The following is a 19246-nucleotide window of genomic DNA, read 5'->3' as shown; positions in this document are numbered from 1 at the left end:
AGGGGAGCGGCTCAAACGCAATGCAAACCCTGCCCACAGGTGGGAGCCTCCATTTGCATGTTTCCTTCATAATTGCGTTATTATTCTCACTGGAAAGGGAAAAAATGACAAAAGGCGCTTTTCCTGCAACCGCCCACCCACCTGCACCTTGCATTTGTTTACCGTTTAAGAGGGGGAGGGGGTTGCGGTGGACAAAGTCTTTCAAGTGGGCGAATTATGTAGAAGCGCAGCGTGGAACACAATGGAGAACACAGAGCTGATTGGTTTCAGTCTCTGACTGGGAGCCGGCAGAGGGGCAGGCTATTAGCTTTGTGATTCAACCGAGTCACTTCCACACTTTCAACAAAAACAGCACTTTCAATGCGATGATACCATCGGAAAGGGCTTTCTCCTTTAACAACAAGGTGAAAAAACGGTATCGGTTTCAATGTGGCCGTCGACAAAGAGAGCCAACTTTAAAACAAAATGAAAAAAGTCCCTTTGTGTATTAAAAGAGCACACACTGTCCGCGTCGGTGGGGGCCCGGCAAGGGGAAAAAAGAGAGAAAGAGAAAAGAAACGGAACGAGACAAAGGTAGAGTTAGTGGGAAAAAAATATGTGCCCAACACGAAACAGATCAAAGGAAGAGGCAGGGAAAATGAGAGGCCAGGGGGCCCTGTAATTACGGACTACATCCGCCAGATCATGGGGCTACAGCCAGGGAGGGGGGTGCTCCTAAAAGTTTTCAAATCCATTGGCTCCTGGGGTCGCTTTTGCTCTAATCCGCACCCCCAGCCACCAACTGCCCCCACCTCCACCCCCACCCAGCCGTGCAAACAGCGCCAGACCACATCTCATCCCTCCCCCTCCGCCAGTGAGGCCCCAGGTCCACGCAGGGGGGCCCACCCGCTGGCCCATGGGGGATTGTTGTCCAGTGTGACTGCCCGACAGGGTAGGGGGAGGGGGGTCGGGGAAGAAAAAAAAAACTTTGCTGGGAACTTCTGGCATTGCCCCAGGGTCTGTTCTATGGGAAGAAAAAATAAAACTTACACACCCAGAGACGCATGCGCACAATTAGACGCATTTACACACACGATGTACGTATCACTATAAAGGTTTTTATACCGTAGAAATATTGCATAGGTATGTAATTTGTACAGACGCGTGATAAACGCAAACGGACAAATGCAAATTATCACATACAAGGACGTAACTGTTGTCTTTATCCATACGCAAAAAACACTCTAGCACATACACCTTTCCTGCCGAAGCCCCTGTTTCTGACACGCTCAGGCAGCGTGGGGGAGGGATGGCGGGACGGGTGAAGCAGATCAATGGTGACCGCTGGCTGGTTTGGCTCCACGGCAGAAAAAAGGGATTGAAGGGAATGCAGAGGGACCGGACTATACAGTACAGCCCCATCCCAACTTCAAACACCTTCTCAACTTCTGCTTTTTAATAAAGCCCAATACAATAAAAATGGAAATTTTTTAAAAAGGCCGAAAAGCTGCTACTGATGTTGCTTTCATGCTGTACCCCCTCCCCGCCTCCCCACCTCAGTCCCTGACAGGCTCCAGCCAGACAGTGAATTCTCTAATGAAGGAAAGCCAAGAGGACCAGGATTCTCCCAGTATTTACACACGGAGAGCCGTCTGAAAACTGGCCCTTTCCTCACCCATTTTATGGAACCTGGGGGCAACTGCTAAGAAACACACACACACACACACACACATTTTCAGAACCGCTCGTCCCATACGGGGTCACGGGGAACCGGAGCCTACCCGGTAACACAGGGCGTAAGGCCGGAAGGGGAGGGGACACACCCAGGACGGGACGCCAGTCCGTCGCAAGGCACCCCAAGGGGGACTCGAACCCCAGACCCACTGGAGAGCAGGACTGCGGTCCAACCCACTGCGCCACCGCACCCCTGCTAAGAAACAACGATTACAAAAGCCAGATTTGATCAAACGGCCGATCTCGGTCTAACCCGACGGATGACAAAGTGAGCCGAAGCCAACAGAGGATGCAGGGTTAATGCTACAGCTGTGTTCCAACTATAGAAAAGAATGGAGAGCAACCGAAGGAAGGGGAAAAGTTACAAGAGCATCCTGGATCCTTGGGGCATAGGAGGAGTGAGCATTGTCTGTAAAACAAACCGACTGTCACAAGGGACAGGAGGGAGACCGCAAGGTGAACAACACACTCGTCCCTCTACGACTTCTCCTCGCAGTCTTTAAAATATGTGGAGAAACCTCTGGTTGAGAAGAAAAGAGAGGGGAGAGACAGCACTAGGCTCCCTTACCTGTCCATTACCTGTTTCGGAGCTTCTCAAACGAATCGTATTAACTCGTACGTTTCCTCGTCTCTGCAGAAACCAGTGCAAGGCTTGCGATGGCTTGTTATAGCTGGGGAAACACGGTTATAGTAACAGGAACACAGATCCAAAGTGCCAGATTCCCATAACTGAAACTAATGCACTGAATTCTGGGTAAACATGAACCAAAGAGACCAAGATGAGGGTTTCCATTTTAAATCTGCACTCTGCAAATCTAAAAGCACTTGACAGGCTCACCTGGGCCTCGGCTTCCCTTGCTGCGTACTCGGAAAAAACACAGAGACTCAGGGCTACGAAAGCAGACATGAATAACTAAAAGCAAATGCATGTCTTGAAATTAAATTAAAATGAAAATTAAATTAAATGTAAACCCCAAGTGTTTTATTACTTTCTAATGTTTCCTGCCATTACTGAAATGTTATTACAAAAAAATGAATAATTAAAGACATAAGGGTATTATTGTAAAAAAAAACACGTCTTGCCATTTTCCATCTCATTTTCCTCGAGTTTCTAATAACGCGGTCTGCACTTTCATACTGCACAAGCGTTTGGGCCAGGAGAAAGAGACGGGACCGATGCTCCCTTCTGAGACGAGGATAAGCCTTCAAGGCGCGGCATACCTAGAGCCCCCTCAAGAAAACGCATTAGCCCGCTGGAACGAGACTACGAGACGGGTCATCGCGACATGGCAACTGAAAGAGACTGCACGCGGTCTCTGGCAAGCCGGGCCGCAAAAGGTGCCTTTGCTACGGAACGGCACGAAGGATGAGAGGAACACGCTAAACTCGGCAAGACGACGGGTACAGAAGTACAAGGCGGCAAAGTGAAACGAAAAGCCAGCGAGGTACAGCAGGGGGTGCATCTCTCCATCGGCACGACTGAAGCGAAGGAAGGAAGAGGACGGCAGCGAAGTGGAGGCAGAGGGATAACTAGGGGGAGGCGCTCCGTACACCCCACCCTTCGACACACAGAATTGGAAACGGTTGAAAAACAGCGGAAAAAAACGCCACATGTAGACGGCTGACCTAAAAAAACAAACCATTGCAATAAAAGTAAAACAACAAACAGAAATATGTTGCTTTGTGTGATTCTTGTCAATTAGAATTATCTAGACATGCAGCACCCCCTCCCCCCTCCAGCGCTCCCTAACTTTAACTTTGCAGTGGGAGCATGCAGGAAGATTATTAGTGTTCTCCCAGCGTCTCCAGTCCGGACAGGCCCTTATCAGCCCGTCACCAGTCAGCCCCAAGTCCCTCGCAGCTGTTGCTGCCACCCCTACTCCCCAGCCACCCCAAACACCCCCCAACACCTTATCTGCTAGCTCGCAGGCCGCACGGCCTGGCAGCGAACCGGGGGGCGAGCGAGGCCTGGGAGCGGCGCGTGGAAACGGGCCCGCGTTTCTCTGCCGGGTCCTGGGGGAGTTCATTACTCAAGCAGGGCACTCCCAGCAGTGGGCCGGAGAGCAGGCCGCCATGTCCCCACCGTGCTCCACTGGAGCCGCTCTCATTAAAGGGAAAAAAGAAGGAAAGAATGAAAGAAAAAGAAAGACAAAAAAGACCAACACAGCAAGACTAATAATGTGACTTTTTTGTTTGTTTCCCCCCCACCCCACCCCCCAGTTCTGGTTACTTATTTATTTGTATGCTTTTTCTTCTTCTGTTTGTGGCAGGAAAATGAAAACCTGATTTAAACATTAAAGTGTCCTCACCAGGCTTGTGACATGTGGAACAGTGTTCAGTAGGGGTGCTCCAAGAATCCGTACCCCGAAACGGTGCCTTTTCCCCACCCCAGTCTCTCCTGAGGGAGACTCCAATGACACAAATCAATGCACCCTCACCAAGGTAGCCTTTATTCCCTCTTAGTACAAAAAGCAATTCCTTCTTCAGCCCCCCAAACACTCATTCGGCTCCATTGTAGCCCCTTCTACCCGGCCCCCCATGTGACCCTGGTGCTGAGAACTGAGGACTCCAATCAGGCACCGAGCTAGACGACTACTCCTGGGACAAAGGACGGAGGGAGGAACCATGCGGAGCGGGGGTGGGTGGGTGAGGGGAGGAGACAAAGGCTGCTCCAGGCACCCAGGGGAGCAGGCTGCCATGACTCTGACGTCAGGGGGGTAAGTGGGTGTCTGAGAGCGCCACTGGCTGGTCCACGTCCCAGGAGGACCCACCCACACAGACTCCTGGCGCCTCTGCACAGCGAGGTCCGGATAGCGGAGCCTACCCCAGACCTCTCCACCCCTACGCCACCCTGCGCTGTCCTGCTCTCAAAAGTCTAAAGGCAGTAGACCAAAAAATGGAAACACTGACATAACATCTCAGCAGGACTCACTTTACACCTGAACAGAATGAAGACGATGGCCAAGAGATGCGAAAGTGGCGAAAAATCCAAATCTATCAGAACAGCAAAATTCAAAAGCAGCAATCCGAAATGCCATTTATATATGGCGATATTGTACGCTTGTCATAAATGATACATTATCCCCAGCTGGGCAAAATAATGCATTGTAGGATGAGTACAGAAGCTCTATCAGCCTGGCCCTCTAATGGAATGAAATACTGTGTTTGACTGTAGTCCCATAAGCCCATGCCACTGCAATTTTATCCTCCCGTAAAGTGTCCACTCCTTCACTACACTCTATATCCCTAAGTGAACACTTCTCCTCTGCACCGTTCATCCCTCAGTATCCACACCTTCCGCTGTCAATCCGGCAGCCTGGAAAAAAAGGCAGTTTGCATGGATGTTCCTTTTGGAATGTAGCTCAGTGAAGAGACACAAAGACCTTCTGCTTATTCTTTGGAGGGCCGACATATCCAGTTAGTAAGATGAACGAAGCACAGCACCCCCGTGAGCCTACGTGTGCAGAAAACCTGGGAATCTCATTCAAAAAAAGCACTTTTCAGCTGCAGTAAGAGACACTGCGGAAGTTAATAGCACAGGTTCAGTCTTAAAATGAACAGACAGCATGGTGACCCAGCGAGTAGCGCTACTGTCTCCCAGCACCTGGGTGGTGCGAGGGGAAGTGGGTTCAATCCCTGCGCTGTCTCGGTGGAGTTCGCATGTTCTCCCCGTGTCTGTGTGGGTTTCCTCCAGGTGTTCCAGCTTCCTCCCACAGTTCGAAGACATGCTCTTCAGCTGGACTGATGACTCTAAATCACCCTTAGCGTCTGAGTGACAGAGAGAAAGTGTGTTTCCCTGGTATATGGATGAGTGGTGCATTGCAAGCCACCTTGGGCGAATAAGGTGTGGGACAACACTACTACAGTGTTCATTGGAAGCTGCTTTGAAGAAAAGCGCCTGCTAAAGAAGTAACCGTAAAATGTAGCAATTGATTGGAAATTATTAGAAATGCACACTGTAATAATTCAGATTGCACCAAATGTAATTAGACATCAAAAAATGTTCTGTGTAACTTTAAATGACTTATTCGAAATATCGGTAAAAGGGAAAAAAAAAATGATCACGAAGGAGTTAAACATATATATCGTGAGTTTAACCGTGAGTGCAAAAGAAACATTGTAACTGCGCGCGTATTGTGTGAGTGGCAGGGAGAGACGGCGCAAATGTATGTATGTGCGCACGTGTGAATGTGAGGGTTCACGCCAATTTAACAGACTCTGATCTCAGTGCAGCGGGGCCCTGCTCCGCACGTTGACAGCAATGTGGAGGCAGGCGGACTGGCCGGGTGTCTGCGTGCACCGCGCTTGTCCCATGGGTCGTGCTTTTCCGTGACATTTCGCTGACAATGGCAAGACGCACCTGAGCGCAGGGTTAAAACCATTATAGCAGCGATCCCCCTCGACACAGCCGCCTTCGGCCCAGCCCTACGAGAGTGCGCATATGCTATCGGAGGGCAGTTTTTAATCTGCACGGGTTTAAAAAAACCACCTCGCACGTCAATATTGCAGCTCTAACTGACTGTTTCACCACCTCTTCTAATCATGCTTTTTGGCCCTCATTCCCCTGCCCCACTCTTACATGCCTACAATTAAATATATGTACTCTCAATAGCACAAGTGAAAAATGACAGAATAATGAAAAGGTACAACAGGAGATTTTAACTCGGGTCCCCACCTACACTTTCGCTGGTAGGACAGGAGAAATGCTAATACCTTCCTCGCGCCACTGCTGAGAAGAATGCGTGAATGTGCGGCTGGATCAGACGCCGCAGCCGGAGTCAGAAGGTGACCCCGTCGTGACCCATGCCATCAGAGGAGCCCAGCGGGGCATTTGGCGCCCAGAGAGGAGTCTGGGATAGCTCTGTCCACAGGGGTGGGAGTGCAGAGGGAGGGGTGTGGGGCAGGTTTAGGAGAGGCTCAGCTGGAGGCATGGGGGTGGGGGATGTGGGAAGACGGCAGGTTTAGGGGAGACTCGGCGGGGGTGCTGGAATCCGAGGGAACAGTCTGGTCCTCATTATCCCAGATCCCTGTGAAGGGGCTCGGTGACAGCTCCATCGGGCTCGCAGCCGTGTTGGCCCGGGGCCTTCAGGGGTCACGTTTCGCCCCGCTGACACCCGACACCCGGCCGAGTACCCCCCGACACCCGGCCATGCGACCTCCGAGCCCAAAATACCACGCCTCGCCTCTCTCTCGGCAACTTGAACGGCACACCCCAGGACCTACGCTCCGAGCGCACGCGTACACGGTTCGACCCGTACGGCTCCACGTCCTCCTCGCCTCGGCTTCCCCGCAGCACGCGCCGCGTCGCCGCATTATACAGGACGCTCCGATTCACAGAGAGCAGGCCCAGGCGCAAAGAAAAGACCAAACTTACAAACGCAGCCATGCGCCACGTAACCCAGGCAGGAAAACAAGGTGAACGGTGTGTACCGACGGCACAAATCAGCAAACTAGGCAGAGGAAATACCAAAGAGATGCAGCACACAGCACGCAGCTCCTTTCTCCCACTTCCTTCCGCAAGACCAGGAAACGAGTGCGGGAGATAAAAATAATTTAAAAAAACCTACAGTGGGTATTTTGCCAGATTTAGACTTTTTCTTGGGCACACACAGGCAGCACAAATATTTACTTGCTGCTCTTCAGACTGCAAGAGGAACACCACGGCAGAAGAAGGGGGGGGGGGGGGGGGTGTATGTGTGTGTGGGGGGGTGGGGGTGGTAGTTAAATTTTTAATTTGCCGATTTTTTCCTTCCGAGCAGGCAGATTGGGAGCGAGAAGGCTAGCTCGAACGCACGCAAGCATACACACGTTCCCTTTCTCGTCCTTTGGCAAATTCTCTCTTTTTTTTTTTTTTTTTTTTTCACTCTTGCATGAAGTAAAAAATAAAATGAGGAGAGAGAGAGAGAGAGAGAGAGAGAGAGAAGGAGAGCGAGAGAGGGGAGAGAACGTCCCCACAGAGTTTTTCTCCCTTCCTGGTGCGAGCCAGGGCCCCCGCAGAGCCCTGTGTAATTTCCAGTTCCTCAGAATTCAGGTATTAATAAAGGCCCCATGGGGAACTCCACACAATATAACCCTACATTTTCAGGCATTATGAAAGGATGCCCCCAGGGGTCTTTGGCTCAAATTTCTGAAATGCAGGCATTGTAAAAGGCACCCCAGGGGACTCCCCCGCAATAGAAATCTGCTGAATTCAAAGCATTTTCGGAGTCCTGGTGGGAGCCATTACTCCCTCTGGAAGCTTTTTTACAAAACATGTGTTGCTGACATGTTGACAGATTGCTCACTGAAGTGTTTAGGTGCATGCACAAGCCGGGTCTCTTCGGAGACAGAGCACCGCGCTCTGCCAGAGAGGCACTCAACGCTTCCAAACTGGTACCATCCATATTTTATAACAGGGGAAGGAAACTAGGCTGGGAGAGAGAGATAGAGGGAGAGAGAGAGAGATGGAAGGAGAGGGAGAGCACGTCGGCATGAAAAATGAACCCCGTGATGAAAAATAACTTCCAGCGCGCCTTCGCAACAACCCTCTTCAGTCTCTCTCTTCCTCTTTCTCTCTCCCTGCCTCTCTCTTTCTCTCCCTCTCCCGCCACATCTCTCTATCCCGGCCTGCCCCCTCCCTCATCCTCCACGCTGCGCCCCCACCCCCGCCCCACTCGAGCGGAGGCAGGGCTCCGACTCTCCCTGGAAAACCTGAGTTTACAACCAGCTGTGACTGCATTTGTATCTGTGCCAAGGGCTTAGTGGAGGAATCTTCGGGCCACCCTGCGGCTCCGAGCAGAGACGGCGAGAGACAAAACCAACAGCACAAAGCAGTTCGCTCCAGCAGAGAAAAAAAACACCAGCGCCCCCCCCCCCCGCCAGCCCCCGAGCCCCCCAACCCGACCGACTTCGCTCTCGCGCTCTCGCACACGCAACGGCACAAACGCGCGGTCGCACAAGCCGCGAAGCACACACGAGCTCGATCGTCCACGCGCGAACACGCGCACGCGCGGGGCGGGGCGGGGGCTGTAGGACCAGCTCGAATTGCAACGCTCTCCGGTCTTGCGGTGCACTCCGCACAGGAAAGTGATCTGTGGCTTTAATAAGGCCCAGGGCCTCGCAGGACTCAGCTGCCGTTGTGACGACAGGCGGGAACTGAGGGAGGGGTGGATGGAAATATATTCATGGAGTGAGGAGCCCAGGGCCAGGCAGGCGGGGGTGGGGTGAGAGGAGGTGGAGAGGAGCGGTGAGAGCCCTCCCGGGATGCAGAAGCACCCAGGGGCCCCGCCTGCGCGCCGGCTCTCCTCCCGGGCCGACTCTAGCAGCCGCAGGCTCACAGTGCCACCTTCCTGCTGGAGAGCACGGGCAGCTGCGGAGAGAGAATGATTTTATTATGCCCACCTCATTACACCGTACATGCCCAGCACTGGCCCTCCAATGTGGGGCAGGTGGGCCCTGCCAAGTGCCTGGCCTCCTGCATTCCTGCACATTCACCGAACACAACCCGCACCTCAGCTCCCGCAGACAGACGCGAACACGCGCAGAGACACACGTACGCGACCGCGTACGGGTGCGATGCGTTTGTATAAATCGCAAGCGCTCAAAATCACCGAAGGTTACTTATTCGGTCGCACGGCGAGCGGAATCAAAACGGGCTAATTACAACCAGGTTTATACCTGCAGTCCAGAAGGGAATAAATAAATCTGTGAAGAAAAGCAAAGAAGACTGCAAAGCCCCCAACACACACACACGCACACACGCACACACACACACACACACCTCCACCCAGATTCAGCACATCTCTGCGTGTGGGTCTAGACTCTACTAACAGCTGAAAGGCATCCTCGGTGACAACGAGCGCAAAATTAGGAGCGGAAGCCCCCAGAGCTGGGAACACCATCGCTCCGTCTTCTGACGGGGGGTTAATTCGCCCGTGCCTCTCATTTGTACCTGACAGGCACAGGCACCCGCCCTCTTGCTAGACTGACAGCTCTCCCATTTACCCACACCGCTGAGCCTTGCCGCCGCCATCGCTCCAGCTCCCCGCGTCTCCAATTGGAATACACAGCCTCCCCCTCGCTACATAGTGCCTCTTCGCTCCACGAGCCGCTCACTTGGATGAGCGAAGCCCAGTCGCTGTCACGGACAGAAGCGTCCTGCAACTAGAAGAAGAATACACAGAATAACAGCATCGTTATACCTCAATTACACAGCGCCTGTCCAACAACAGATGACTCCTGATGCACCGCTGCAGAATTAAGAGGAAAAAATGTCGAAGAAAGTGATAGAAATAAAAACGTACAGTTTAATTTTGGAAACATCGGGAGTTTCAGTTTTGCGGACTTCAAGAAAAAAGATTTACCACCTGAGCGGAGTAGCACGGAAAATAATACGGCGACTCTATTCAACACAGGAAGTAATTTATTCTCATAATTATAATGTTGGTCACCGAGAAGCCTAATGTGTAATACTTGGCTTTCTCAACAATAGTCTCATGAAAACGTCCACACGGACGCATTTCAAACTGATTGTTCCTTCGCCATGGCCCAATGTTCGTTATGCATCGCAAGATTTACGTGATGTTCGCTTAAGTTTCGTGAAGCACGGAGTCAAGCAGAGCGCTTCTATCGCCCTGCCGACCAGCAAACTACTTCTGTGCCGAACAATGGAGCGCGTACTGGAATGTGCCCCAACAAATGGGCATTCAGAACACTCACTGAGTGAACCTGGACACCAACCCATCTGTGGTCCAACCTGTTGGTGTCCAGGTCAACAAAAACAGAGGCAGCAAAGTCCACGCTCCAATGGCAGATTCTACCAGGTCCATTCTCTTGGTTTTCTTTCTGAGCTCCTGGTTCTTATTTTCTGTGGTGCTTCATACTCCTCGGCTGTGAGTTCGGACATGGGTTTGAATCCGGCTCAGTCCGTGCAGACTTTGCGTGTTCTCTCCATCTTTGCATAGGGTGTCCTCCCGCAGTCCAAAGAAATGTGTTTCAGGTAAATCGGCGACTGCATTGCTCTCGAGTTTGGAGGGGTAGATACTTTTAAGTAACAGCATTTAGTACATGTGGCGTTTTAAGTCTCTTTCGGCACCAGAAACAGCAAAATACACACACGCTGTGTGAAACTGCTTGTCCCGAGTGGGGTCGCGGAGAGCTGGAGCCTAGCCCAGCAACACAGGGCATAAGGCTGGAGGGGGAGGGGGACACACCCAGGACGGGACGCCAGTCCATCGCAAAGCACCCCGAGTGGGACTCAACCCCCAGACCCACCGGGGAGCAGGCCTTGGCCAAACTCGCTGTGTCACCGCACCCCCCTACAGCAAAACACAAATTGACAAAAATATGTATGTTCCGCAGGATTGGATGCTCTTCTTAAGGCCCACACATATACACCTACTAACTGTTCACTGAGTATCCATATGGTACCTTCTCACAGGTCACAGGCCAAAGGCTTTCACTCTCTCTCACTGGGTTAGGAGCTCAGCTGTGCCACAGGAACGGACTGGGTCGCTTCTGCCGGCCTTTGTGTGTGTGTGTGTGTGTGTGTGTGCGTGAGCGTGTGTGTGCCAACCGCCAGCCTCTTTGTCCACTGCTCTGTCACATGTTCTTGGGGTGACAGTCACAGACATAGGTGAGCTTTTCCAAGGTAGGCAGTACATGAACCACATCGGCGGCCAGTAAATAAAAGGAAATAAAGCCACAAAACATGGACAGAGTGACGGCTGGTCGAACTAATTAGTCCACACCAAAGGAACGCTGTTCTTGTTTATTGCTCCTTTTAAAGTGCCAATGAACTGACAGTGCCCTAATTGTTGTTGCACTCGTCTTCGTACTCTAGCCTTCCTGCCATCCCCTCTCTCTCTCTCTCTCTCTCTCTCTCGCTCTCTGTGGCCCGCCCCCTAGTATTATACACCCCCACTCCCCAAGCCCCACCCCCAGGCCTTCTGTCCCAGGCTGAGTCTGACCAGAGGGACTGGGGAAAGATGGAAACGGGGTGTCAGCTGGCGAGGAGGCACCTGTGCAGGGGGCTGGAGGGTGGGGGTGGGGGGCTGGCAGCCAGGGAGCCCCACCTTGTCCTGGCGCAGAGCAGCAGAGCAGAGCGGAGCACCGAATGTTCTCCATTTGATCTCCAGGTTTTTTCCAAGCACTCCTCAGGGAGGAAGAATGCTCCAGATTTTTCCTCCTGTTGAGATGCTCCCCAGACGCTTCCACCACACCATCCCACACACACACACTCACACACACACACACACACACACACACACACACAGGGCTGTGAATCACATTCTTTGCCAAGCAAACTTTTCATCTTGTGTCGCCATAAATTCATTTACATGTGCCTACACACTGGCCTGCATGTGCATGCACTCTTAGGCATGCATCAACACACACACACACACACACACACACACACACACACACACACACTGCCTATATTATTAAACACAACACAACGTCACGCTCATGGCTGCCCAGAAACACACAAACACATAGTAATGTTGCCTCTATATTGCACATGTCCTGTAGCGCTGACCTCTCTCGCATTCTGCTCCACGCCCTTATTCCCCAACGGGACCCCTGCTCTGCCTGCAGCACTCCGCAAGGCGATGTAGAACTGTGTCCGACTGTAGAAGGCCCGAGCCGGAACCACAGACGCCAGGGACTGGGCTTCGGGGGTTCCATCCACTCCACTCCCTGCCACTCCTTCCTTCTGTCCAAATTCTCAGGGTGGGATCACACAAGTTGGGATGCAAATGGACACAACATGTACTTTGGGCAACTGTTACCTTGTCCCCAGGCCACAAGAGGACCATGACACGTTCTATACCCCAGAAGTTATAGGGAATGAGGTATAGTGTTTGTGGCACTCTCTCTTTCTTTCTCTCTCTCTCTCTCTCTCTCACACACACACAGCTACTCTTTCCCTCCCCTTCAACACAGCCAATAAAAACAGTCATACCCTTCAAAAACTCTGGTCAAAAAGAAGGGATTGCTAAAATGTCTCACATCCTTGTGTGACACAGACCCCATAACAACAACTGAACTTGATTGTATGGCTGCTCCATTGTGGGTGGGCTTATATTCATAAAACTATTTGGGGGGAGGTTAAAAGGCCCTTCACTCCCATTCAGTCTAATGCTGTCTTGTGGGACCCTTACTATTAGGAAAATAACAGAGGGAAAAGGAAAACAGACACGGGCTGGTCAGGCCATTACCTCATTATGGTGCTGAAGCGAAAAGGAAAAACAACGTTTGTTGAACGCGCAAGCCAAGGACCACGTGGGCATCTGAACTATAGGCCCACAGTGTTGTGGGGGGTTGGGGGGGGGGGGGGGGGGCACGGACCAGTGGAATCAGAGCCCCACAAGCTACACCGAACCACTCATTTTAGACTGAACTGAGCTGCGGCTTCAGAGCTGCATTTTGTATCCATAATGGATCTGCAGTACGGCTCGCTATTTAAAACATCTAGTTATCCACACTAATAGCTGTGATTTTACCCATGATTTTTGACATTAAAACAAAAAAACTAATTTTGGTGCAACAGAACCGTTCAGATCTCATATGATGCATGACGTAATATTGTGATGGAGAACTACATATATGCACGTGTACATGACATTGAGTCGTTAACAAGTTGGCAATCTGTTTACCATTATTGGACACTATGCATGTGAGAAAAAGGGTGGCGCGGTGAAAGCAGTGGGTAGCGGTGTGGTTCGGATGTGTGTCCGATCCCCATTTGGCATGTGTGTGTGTGTCACGCCCGCACCTGTGAGCACAATGGCAACACCCGGTGCCAATCAGCCCGGCCAGGTATAAAGGCGGTGCCGTCCTGGTACCAGGTGTGGAATCTTGCAAACGCCTCCCTACGTGGCTTTGTGACATTCAGCGGCCTTCTCCCTGTACCTAGTTCCCTGTTTCGTGTTGTGACGCTCCTGGTTTGTGACCCTTGCTTGATCTCCTGGTTAATGAGTTTTGCTTCGCCCCTGGAAACAACGTCCGCGTCTCAAAAACCCACGCCTGTTTTTGTCTGTCCCTACGAACGCACCCGCACTTGGGTCCAATCCCTACCTCTCCCGGTCTCGTCAGCGACAGTGTGAAGTCTGCAAGTTCGTGTTCCCGTGTTCATGTTCATTGGGTTGCCCCTGGGTCCTCCCACAGTCCAAAGACATGCAATTCGGGTGAGCTTGTGGCTCCAAAAATGAATGTGCGTGGCTACTCTGGTGCACCCTGTCTAGTCTAGCACCGTGTGCTTCTAGAATAAGATCTGGAATGACATCAACCTGATTTAGGAGAAGTGGTTACTAATAGCAAGTGAGTGAGATGTAATTGAAAATATATGTTTAAGGAAGTGGGGGTGTGGTGGTACAGTGGGTTTGGCTGGTTTCTGCTCTCCGGTGGGTCTGGGGTTCGAGTCCTGCTTGGGGTGCCTTGCGGTGGACTGGCGTCCCCTCCTGGGTGTGTCCCTTCCCCTTGCGCCCTGTGTTGCTGGGTTAGGCTGCGACTCACTGAGACCCCACTCGGGCCAAGCGGTTTCAGACTCTGTGTGTGTGTGTGTGTGTGTGTTTAAAGAAGCTTACAAGTGTCTTCACATATGGTAGGCTGTTTGAATGTTTGGTATGCACCCTGCTTTCTGTGCAAATCATGCCATAGCTTGCCAAGAAAGATCGAAATCTGTTCAGTGGGTGCCCACACCGACGGGCAACCACTTTGGATTTATTGCCAATACTCTTTGGGAATCTTGTTCATTATTTTCAAAATGTACTGATTTATTTATCATATAAATGGTTTTGAGGTAAAATGCAAATATCAATCTGATGAATATTTGAAATGAGTTTCATCTAATTTGCGCGGTGGACTCTGATTGTGTGAAAGAGTCAGCTGACGGGGTAAAAGTCTCTCAACCCCTCTTCTGGGTCTTTCTGAAGGGGGTTTAGGGCTTTTACCTTTGTGATACGAAGGTTACTGGATCTAACCCCGCTCCTGCTGCAGTACCTATACTACACAGTTTTGTTTGGGCACCTTTGACTTCTTGACTTATAGGTGAATAGTTATTACACCTGCTTGTTCCCTTTGTGTTCACTCTAGATTTAACTGTCCTCTTCGCCTCAGGGTGTACCCCAATTCCTGTTTGGCCATTCCATGACAACGCTAGAAATTGTTTCAATACCGTGCATACAGCCTCCTTAGCATCCCACAGCAGTCAGTCTCAGTGGGATGCAGTCAACCACATTCGAGTGGCATGTTTCGCAACATTATCTCTATACTACAGCCTCAACCAACAGCCATCCCCACCAAGAGGTCTCTTAATGACACCCTCAACGCAGGACACAGTTCACTAAGATGGCCTCTCGAAAGCACCTCCACCAAAATGGCCTCCCTTCCATGTTGTTCTTGCTCAATAGTCAGGCCTTCTCACACAGATACTGGCATGTGCATGCACACACACGCGCGCGCGCGCACACGCACGCACAGAGACACACGTACTGTGTTTATCCCCATACGATGGAAACAGAGGCTGCATCCTGTGCTATCCCCACAAGGAGCATCCCTAGGGTGTGGAGAGAACTTAAAAGGATTCGTCAGCGAGTGTTTTTTAATTTACCATTCTTTTCAATAATAATAAAGCAGGGGGCTAGGGAGAGACCCAGTCCCCAGCTGGAGGCCCGGATTACACCGCAATCTGCACAGCTGACAGGGGGCTCCCGCGAGATGTCACATTTTATCATTTCATTTCATCTCTCTTTTTTATTTTCCCCTCCCAACTTCTACCTCCCCATCCACACAGCAACATGTGGCTCTCCTGTGACTCAGGGCGGAAATCGCACCGCGTCCCTCCACACCCACCCCCCAAAGTTGGAGGAAGCTCTGGCAAGACAAATTATGCCGGTTTGACATGGTGGGAGTCCACCTCAACCCCCCCGGTGTTGTCGTCTCACGCGTCAGTATAATCATACACATAGACACATAAACACTCGCGCACACACACAAACACACACACTCCTCTTAATCGTATATCCTGAATACCATTTCATTCCTGTTTGCTAACACGGTATAGTGTATCAGTGTGAAATGAAGCACACAGCAAACTACACCCCGTCACCTTATTTTTGCCCTTTATTTCTCTCTCTCTCTCTGTCTCATACACACACACACACAGACACACAAACCCTCTCTCTCTCTCACTTCCCTTAAAAGAAGTCTGCCCACTCCCTCGATCGGTTTTCGCACTTGTTAATGAGAACGCCTTGATTAATCTGTTAGGAACCAGATGCCCCCGCAGCGCTGCTTTTAGTATTTCATTAATTACAATGATTGTAATAACGGCCATTGTTCCTGTACGGTGCGTTGCCTTAAATTGGTGGGTCCCCAAAGGGCACAATTACTCAAGACGCCGGCAGACCGCAGAGCCCATGACAAGGGGACCAAATCAGCGAGATGCTCAGAACCCCGCCTCTCAAACCTCGGCTCAGAGCGCGAAGTGTCCGGCTTCCACCGCGGGCTACGGAAAAGACGAGTAGACGGACACCGGAGGACCACAGCGCGCTCAGGACGAGAGCAGCAAAAGGGAGGTTGAGAATGAGAAAGAAAAAACACAGGCTACGTGGAAAGTAAAAATTTTGACCCATCCGCAGTTCCCACTTTTTAAAAACTTATCTCGCCAGCAGCTGTTGTAACGTTACACGGAATAACTGCCGGCTTAGACAGAAACCCTGTTTTGCTTTAACTTTGCCCGCTACCAAGGGGGCTGTCGAGAACCTTCCGTGTAAGGAGGCCCACAGAGAGACGGCCTCTGAGTTAGAGCAGGCAGGTCGCGCACAGAGGCCTCTCACCAGCAGGGCAGTGGTTGGTGCGGTGCTCCGTCAGCTCTGCCAGACACTCAAAGTCACGCTGGCAGTTGTCGCAGGTGAAAATGGGCTCGTCGTCCAGGTCGTCGTCCGCCATGCGGTCATCGTGGCTGGTCACGCTGTGGTCTCCATCCTCCAGTCCCGAACGATGCTCCTTGCGTTCCGTGTCCACGTCTGGCCCGGGAACATCTGCATTTTCGGATGCGACGGGGGAGAGTGGCGAGGCACGGGGTTAGCACTTATATTACTTTCATTTGCAAAATGTCCATAAACCTGAATCTAGTCCTAAATCACAGGTAAACTGACCATTTTCATATGACACTCCTGCAGGTATCTACTGGAATTTGTGCTCCGCGACAAGGACCGCATCGAACAAACAAGCCGTGCTTCGGTAATCCTGAGTACCTAAGCCCTCCGTCTGCTGTGGGATGCACTTTTGTTTAGACCGAGCTCCAAGTCACTTGGGAGAAAAGTCTTTCTCATCTCGTCTTTCGAATGCGTAAATGTAAATGTTTAACTCGGCACTCTCTTTAACTGGAAGCATCAAAACCTTCTGACGCTTACTAAACCAGCACAATACAGTGATTGTTTAGATTTTAAATAAAACATACATACTTTTTATGTAACCATCGAACGGGATCAGCACGTAAAGCGACCCGGTACCAGACTGCGTATTGCAACATTTATTTTATTTGTGTATTTGCTATGGTAATCATACACTTGTACTAGAGGAGCTTGCATGCGAAGGCAGCATTGATTTTGGAAAGGAATACATTGTGAAGATTGATTTTATTTGCATGTTTCTGCACCACATCAAACACAAGCCAGTGTAGATATACGGGACTCAATTATCCGCGCCTGACTTCTATCGATTTTAGTTATCCGTTTCCCGAACATTACATTTCCACAATCCTTGGCTACTATTAGAATGAACACAAAATATGAATCAGACATAGAGGTACAGCAAGACTGGTCGATGGGAGTGCTACAGAAAAATATTCAGAGTTGCAGGATACACAGAATGAGGAGCATAGGCTCGTGTCAGTGCCAGCCCTGGGGGGACAGAGGCGGCTGGTGGGGTGGAGGCAGTAGGGGGCACGAGGAGGGCATTTGGGGAGGCTGAGGTGCCGGTCCTCTCTGCCACCCTGGCGCTTGCATCTTTCGTGTGGACCAGTGGAAAAAATCTGCCACAGCTATCCTCCTCCCGCCATTGTGGCTCGATTTTCACACCTTATTATCACATTAAACGCTCCGCTCTGAAAGGACTGCACTGGAGACTGAGAGGTGGGGGGCTGCGAGAGAAAAAGAGATAGAGAAGCACAAAGAGAAGAAGGGGAGGAGAAAATAAGGGGAGGGGGGGTGCTATGGGCACAGGCACGCATGGAGGTGCCTGCGGACTTTGCGGCTCGCCGAATCACCCTGGAAGGCACAATCAGGGAGCCAGAGGTGACTGAGGCTCCAGGTCCTGGTGCTGATGAGCACTAATTTCAGCCTACCTGGCACTGAGCCGCTCTGGTGCTGCTGCTAATAGTGCTGGTAGCAGCCAGACAAGCCGGCGTGATTTGGGCCCAATCTTAGGCCGTTTAGCTGGAGCGCAGAGAGGATAGAGCGGGGGGATCATGGGAAGGCACGGCCAACTCTCATCCCTGCTCGGGGAGCGATCCTCAGGGTGCAGGGGTCGAACGGCGGGGGTGGGGACGGGGGGCAGAGCCATCTGTCCAGTGGTGAGAGCGCCGTCTGGACAGAATGCGGCAGGAGAGCTGCCCCTTGCTGATACGCAGCTTTCAGCTGCATTCTCCATCCAAGCACACACACACGCCCATTCGCATGGAGAGCTGCCGCGAACACATCACATAAACATCGGTTCACACGCAAAACCTCGAAGTCACACGTTTCCTGGACCAAGAAACAGTGAAACAGGCGGACGGTGTCAGGGGCCCTCGGAGACCTCAAGTTCCCCATCCCCCATGCTAGAGGTATGGGCATCACCAAGTACTGAACATGCCAACACAAACGGCTGCCATGGCAACAAGGGAGGAGTCAAGCCAATCAGCGACCCGCACTCCCCTCCCCTCCACCGCCTCCGCCCCATGTGGCTCATTGAGATGGATGGAGCTCGGCGGGTGAGGAGAGGAGTGCCTGGCAGAGTCAGAAGGGAGTTTGGTGAGGGGGGAGCGGGGGGCCTTGCCAGCAATGCCCCACCACCCCTCCTCTTTACCCCCGCCCCCAACTCCATCCCCATTCTCGCTGCACTGCGCCCTTGCTCTCCAGTAAGTGTTTCCAATCTCAGGAGATAGGAGGAGTCTCGGGAGGGGGGTCCCAGGCACACTTCATTTAGAAACCCCCACACTGTGCCGTCCACCGTCATTACCGCTCTCCGTATCGGCTCGATACAGCACAAGATTGATACACACACCCCGTACCCCAGCTGCCCCAAAAGGGGCTCCGACAGCGGCCGTGATAAACACAGACTATATAATTTATCTGGGGGTCTCAGGGAGAGCCAGGATGAAGGGGGGCACAGGGTAGGGGGTGGAGGTCCCTGCAGAAACCCAGCTCTGATTGGAGGAGCTCCAGGAAGTGCTGTAGATAACAAATGAAATAAAAACAAAGGCACGGCATCAATCGACAGGGCCCAGGAGCGTTTGGGCCTTTCTGTGTAGCTGAAAGATGGGAAGAAACTCGGCAAAAGTGGGACC

At 51.6% G+C, this 19246-nt stretch overlaps 1 protein-coding gene across 5 annotated transcripts in view; it reads right to left on the bottom strand.

The window, feature by feature from the left end:
• The window catches only part of znf423 (zinc finger protein 423), a 119229-nt gene that overhangs the window by 68499 nt on the left and 31484 nt on the right, over positions 1 to 19246 (bottom strand). For 4 of the 5 annotated variants that reach the window (XM_018726645.2, XM_018726646.2, XM_018726647.2 and 1 more), the window contains one exon: positions 16533 to 16736. In XM_018726645.2, coding sequence (XP_018582161.1) covers positions 16533 to 16736 — 204 coding nt within the window. Of the gene's footprint in view, positions 1 to 2292; positions 2380 to 16532; positions 16737 to 19246 lie in introns of those variants that run through there. The other variant, XM_018726649.1, reaches the window with a different exon arrangement.

This window comes from Scleropages formosus, chromosome 7 (assembly GCF_900964775.1).
Source record: "Scleropages formosus chromosome 7, fSclFor1.1, whole genome shotgun sequence".
Lineage (NCBI taxonomy): Eukaryota > Metazoa > Chordata > Actinopteri > Osteoglossiformes > Osteoglossidae > Scleropages > Scleropages formosus.
Note: the sequence above shows the minus strand (reverse complement) of the source record. Positions and strands in the feature narration are given on the sequence as shown.